Source organism: Scomber scombrus, chromosome 20 (genome assembly GCF_963691925.1).
Source record: "Scomber scombrus chromosome 20, fScoSco1.1, whole genome shotgun sequence".
Lineage (NCBI taxonomy): Eukaryota > Metazoa > Chordata > Actinopteri > Scombriformes > Scombridae > Scomber > Scomber scombrus.
In genome coordinates this window covers 16,306,800-16,312,440 of record NC_084989.1, presented here as the reverse complement: position 1 = coordinate 16,312,440, position 5,641 = coordinate 16,306,800, and the positions used below count along the sequence as shown (strand labels likewise).

The 5,641-nt window shown below is 41.1% G+C and overlaps 1 protein-coding gene across 1 annotated transcript; it reads left to right on the top strand.

Annotated features, from left to right (window-relative positions):
• The first annotated feature begins 1,125 nt into the window (after positions 1-1,125).
• si:ch73-174h16.4 (leucine-rich repeat-containing protein 14) lies at positions 1,126-5,389 on the top strand. Its single transcript, XM_062441626.1, has 3 exons — positions 1,126-1,691; positions 2,571-3,431; positions 3,698-5,389. The coding sequence occupies exons 1-3, from the start codon at positions 1,414-1,416 to the stop codon at positions 4,263-4,265; spliced, it is 1,707 nt and encodes a 568-aa protein (XP_062297610.1). The 5' UTR covers positions 1,126-1,413; the 3' UTR covers positions 4,266-5,389.
• The last annotated feature ends 252 nt before the right edge of the window (positions 5,390-5,641 follow it).

Below are 5,641 nucleotides of genomic sequence, written 5' to 3'. Positions count from 1 at the left end.
AAGTGAGGGTAGATATGATTAGTAAATAATCGTGACTTTTTACTTGTTATGTATGCAGACAAAGACCAAAATAAATGTACCAGCATTTCTCTGAGCTCCCCACAAAAAGTGTAATTTATATGCTTGTAACAGGAAATACTACATAAACAATGACAAAGACATTAACAGTAAAATAAATATCGATAGATGATTATAATAATAGATTTTACATATATTCTTTTTGTTTTGAAGAAGTTTAAAATTAAATCACGAAGGAACAGAAAAATAATGTCGACATCTTTGTGAATAAAAAAACAGATAGGTTAGATAAGTTCTTGAGCCATTTTTTCTAACTAGTAATGTTTATATAAGATGTATGTTTGATATTTGTGATGTTTTTGGTGTATTTTGTAGTGTGGAATGTGGCTTTTGTATTTTTTTCCTGTGCACTTTATTGAATCACAAAGTTTGTCAGCCTATTGGTGTGCATGAAGTGTGTGTGTGTGTGTGTTCAATTTTTTAAGCATTCAGACCTGTCAATTGAAACAGTGGTCACTCACCAGGTAGGATCGAAACATTATCATTATTAAACCTTTGTGGCTTAGTGCAAGTGTGCAGTGGTTAACTTTTTTCATTTCATATGATAGAAATGACAACAAACATTTAATTTTTGCAAAAAGTACAGTTAGTATCTTATTTAAGCCCATTTCCATCAATGTGATGAAAAAAAAGCCCATGTCAATATAATGAGAAACTATCTCAAAATGACTTATCTCAAAATAATGATTTATGATCTCAAAGTAATGACTTAGTAACGCAAAGTAATGACTTAGTAACGCAAAGTAATGACTTAGTATCTCAAAATAATAACTTAGTATCTCCAAAATAAAGTCTTTATTTTGAGAAGGTTTCTCATGACAATGACTTGCATATTTCTTTCATCACATTGGTGGAAATGGGTTTCCATAGGATCTACATAAACAAAAACATTAGTGGCAATTCCCAAGTTGTATTCTTATTAATATTCTCAATTAAGTGATTTCAAAGACATTTTGTGAAGGACCCACTCTGCTTTAAAAAACTCTACACTCGTGACGTTACCCCAATACGTGCTACGTCACGGGCGTGCGTCAGTCTAAAATGTAAACACAGGAGCAGCTTCCTCAGTTTGTTGGTTAGCTCCCACCAAGTGCCAGCGTTTAATGTTTCAACCGCGAAAGGTTTCCAGGCGTCGCCACGTTGACTATCAGTTTTAATTACAATCCAAGCGGTATCAGACGGTGTGATAAACTCTTTTTTTAAGCTTTACAACAACGCATCGAGTTGCTACCATAAAGCTAATCTGGGCTATAGCTAATAACACTCAGATGTGTTGAGTTACTGTGCGGAGGAGTTAGACGCGGCATCACCTCGGCTATTGAACTACACGCTTCAATGGTGCTTTCTTTGGTGAGCCTGTGTGCCAGGGAGGTGGTGAGTGACCACAGCTCATCGCCCTGCTGGCTGAGGTGGGTGCCCAGGGAACTGTACAGACCACTGCTGGAGGCCTCCTTCACCAGCAGCAGACCGCTGGCTGTGGGCGAGCTGGTGCAGAGATGGCCTGAACGCATCCTGCGTGTCGGAGGACGAAGGAAACGGGGGCAAAAATCCCCAAACCGACTCTGCATCCAGGCTCTGTTACTCGCAGTTGTCAGAGGACTCTCGGATCAAGGGTGAGGAGTAGTTTAGCTATCTGTTGTCCTTTTGTTGTTTGTGTTTTATAATCACAATCAGACTTATTCGCCAAGTAGCAAGTACAAGGAACTCAATGTGGTCAAAATATCAACAGGAAAAGTGTATTAACAGAATGTACAGTTTATGTTCATTTAATGAAAAAAATCAAATCTATATACAGGGTTGGGAAGGTTACTTTAGAAATGTAATAGGTTACAGATTACTAGTTACCTTATTTGAAGTAGTAATGTAACTAGTTTGATTACTTAATTAAAGTAATGTAACTTATTTGATTACTTTTTGACTACTTTTCTAACGGATGTTTTCAGCTGTTAGGGTAAGCTTACCCATTAAGCCCACCAAAGTTCGGGTGTTTTTCATGGATACTGACATGATTTATAAGGGAGATCATTTCTTATAAAGCCAAATCTATCTCTCATTTGAAAATGTATTTATTAGTTCATGTAGATTTTGGAATATAAAATCAAGATATTTAATGAAAATAGTCAGAAGTCTAGCATGGGCTTTATTGCTACTGTGACACCATTTAAGCCCATGTGTTCTCCAAATAAGCCCACTTCATGATTTTATTTACATAATATTAAAACAATATATTGATGTTAAAGAAATAATAACAGCAATATGTGTATTCAGTTACACGTTACAATTAAAAAAAAAAAAAGCAAATCTTAAAGGTCTGACTTCAGATGTAACCCCCTTTGGTATGTTTACACACTGTTACTGTCCTTGTTAAAGATAGCTACTGCCTGAGGAGAGAGGCTGTGGAGGTGGCGGTTAATCCTGGTTCTTGCTGCTTTCAGTCTGTTTTCCTCTGAGAAGGAGGTTTGTAACATCTCAGGCCTATTTCTCTTTCCTAGGTGTGCACTGCAAGCTCTGGACCTCTCTGGACTGCAAGGAGACGAGGGAGGGATGGGAGACCCGATGGGTGGCTGGTCTCTGACTGTAGCTCTCTGCACCATGGTTGTCCAGGCCAGAGCTGGAGCACAGAGGGCACAGAGGAGAGAAGGAGAGCGGGATAGGAAAAGGATTTCGGCTCTGGAGAGAGAAAAAGATGTGAAAAGAGAGAGAGGGGATAGGAAGAGGGGAAAGGAACCAAATGGCGAAGAGGCAAACACAGACAATAGGGAGCTGGTCGTAAGTGACAGGGAGAGGATGCAATCATCTGGGGTTCTTAGTGAGGAGGAGTTGATTAAAGGAGTAAGGAGGAGGATGGAGGTAGAGAGGAAAAGAGGGAGCATAGTGATGGGTGTAGCAGGCAGCAGAAAGGACAGTGAAGAAAAAGATGTGGATAGTGATGTGTTGGTGCATGTGAGAGCCGATCTTTTTGTCAACGCTCGCTCTTGGGAGCGTGTCCGCGCGGCTCTGACCACAGCGGGACCCCTCAAGCTTCAGTGCAGGTACCTCCGCGTGGAGGAGATTTCAGTTTCAAGCATCAAGAGCCTGCTAGAGCTTCTACCTCAGCAGGGTCTTCTGGGGATCGATATTCGCTACAGCAGTCTCGGGGTGGCTGGTTTGGCTGAGCTGCTGCCTATGATCTCTACCTTCCCTGCACTGAACTCCCTCCGCCTGCACTACTGTAATTTGGATTTTCGCAGAGACCACCCTGGCCAAGAAGAGGCATTGAGGGACCTGTCACAGGGTTTGACACAGCTGCAACAACTGCAACGGCTCAGTCTCACTGCACTCCGCTTACCTGGACAACTTCGTGTGATACTCAGGTACAGCATTAAATCCCCATTACATGAAGACTACGTTAAACTCTGTACCACTCTTACTCATTTTCTCCTGGTTCTGATATATGAAGCCAGTACCAATAAGTTGCTGTTGGTCGTAAAAACAGAAAATTTGGAGATGCCACCATATTTAAAATTACGAGTTTAAAGACAGAACGCTAACAATCAGACAATCAGCATTTAAAATTAAAACTTGAATTGAATATTAATTATAACTTAAATATTCTTCCTGTTCTTGTATTTCATTACAGCTCACTGCCTCAGCCTCTAGAGATACTGGAGCTGCCGTATTTGAGCCTGAGTCCAGCCGACCTTGCCTATCTGTCCGGCAGCCATCATGCTTCCACGCTGCAGCAGCTGGATCTGAGTGAAAACCGTCTGGATGAAATCACCCTGCCCTCTATTCGCCGCCTCCTCTCCCAGGCCTCTAGCAGCCTGCAGCACCTCACTTTGAGTGGCTGTGGCCTGACTGACGGCCTGCTGGGGCTCTTGCTGCCTTCACTGGGGATGTGCTCGTCCCTCAAGAGCTTAGCTTTCGCCCTGAATCCGCTCTCCATGGCTGGCCTCTTGGACCTGTTGAGGACAGCAGTGAGAATGCCCTCCCTCCGACATTTGCTGTATCCCAACCCCCTGGAGGACTACCAACCGGGCCTTCCTGTCCTGCCCTCTAGCGCCCAACTCTTAGACTGGCCGCTGGATGAAGCCACAGACCTCAACACAACGAGCAGCCAGCTCAACAAGGTGCTGCTGGACAGCGGACGCTCTGACCTCTTCCTGACCTGTGACCTGCTCAATTATGATAAAGACTTGTTGGACTAGAGCAGAGGCCAAAACAATGACACAGGTGCTTCGTGAGTTTGCTCATGGACAAAGAGCAGAGCAATGTTCTTTAGCCTGACAGTCAAATTCTGATGCTAAATATGGTGTATTCTTTTAAAAATACTTATCCTTTTTTTGTTAGTTTTTTACCTTTTCTTTATCACCATCCGTCTCATGAAATTATTTTTTTATTTATGCTTTTTCTTTTAAAAACGTGAATGAAACAAGACAGCAAGGCAGTACTCTACAATACAGACATCAGCCAAAACTGATATGATGAACTGATAAACCAATATCCCGTTACTGTGGCATTACGGAAAAGAAAAGATCATTGGGTCACCAAATTGACGGGTTTGTTCTTGGTGGGAGCATGTTATCAGCAGAAAATGGATTTCAAAGTTTGGCTTAGTGGGCTGATAGAAGAGCACAAGATAAGGTTTCTTCCTTTTTTTGGAATACGGGAATCTGCAGTTTTTAAGATTTATTGGTCTCACACTTACACTCAGACCACATAACCTCTACTTTTTGGCAAAGACAATACAGGAATTCAACACTCCAATCAAAAGGTGCCAAACTACAATAACTTCACTTGATGACTGTATGAATTAAACTTCTGCACATGAATCACTTCTGGTTTTGTACCAAAAACGAGTTCATGCTTTATAATCAGTTTAGTAAGTTAGTAAGTTAGTTGGGAAGTTATAGTCTACTTTTCTATACACGAGGCAATTATCCAAATATCTGCTAGGCTACTGCGTGTGCGTACTGCACAGTAACCATTGCTGCAGTATGTTTGACTTTATAATGAATGTTTGCTTAATATTTGTACAAGTTTCCTTAAATAGGAACTGATTGTTACTGCAAAATATTTAGGTTAATCTGACTTCTGTACCAAATGACTGCGTTTTTTTTTTTCCACTGAGTAATGTAATAATGTTCATGCTGTTTTATATAACAAATTTGTCATGCTATATTTCTTCAATATTTGTTTAAAATGGTCAGGATTGTGATTTTTGTATTCATTCAGCTTGTTTACTGAATCCTACGTATCACTAACATCAGGAAATGAATGTACCAAATCACCCTTGTACCACATGAATGCATTTATATGCTGTGAGTCACGCAATAAATCAATCCTAAAGGCGAAGTCTTCAGAGTCATTTTAATGATCAAAAATGGGAATGTTAAGGCAACAGAAGGTAAAAGGCATCATCTGTAGTACTCCACATAAGACTGCTGTTGAATGAAGAAGCGGTGCGGTAAGGCCTTCAGCCAGTCCTCTGAGCAGATGTGAAAGGGGTACAGAGTGACTCGGGGTAACGGCAAAGAAATGAAGTTGGGAAAGTGCATGAGAAAGGGCCGACTTCGCAGGGGAG

Excerpts from the sequence above, each read along its gene's own strand:
- si:ch73-174h16.4 (XM_062441626.1), top strand. The coding sequence starts at position 1,414 with ATGGTGCTTTCTTTGGTGAGCCTGTGTGCCAGGGAGGTGGTGAGTGAC. Across the intron at positions 1,692-2,570 it reads AGAGGACTCTCGGATCAAGG|GTGTGCACTGCAAGCTCTGG; the intron begins GTGAGGAGTAGT and ends TCTCTTTCCTAG. Across the intron at positions 3,432-3,697 it reads CAACTTCGTGTGATACTCAG|CTCACTGCCTCAGCCTCTAG; the intron begins GTACAGCATTAA and ends ATTTCATTACAG.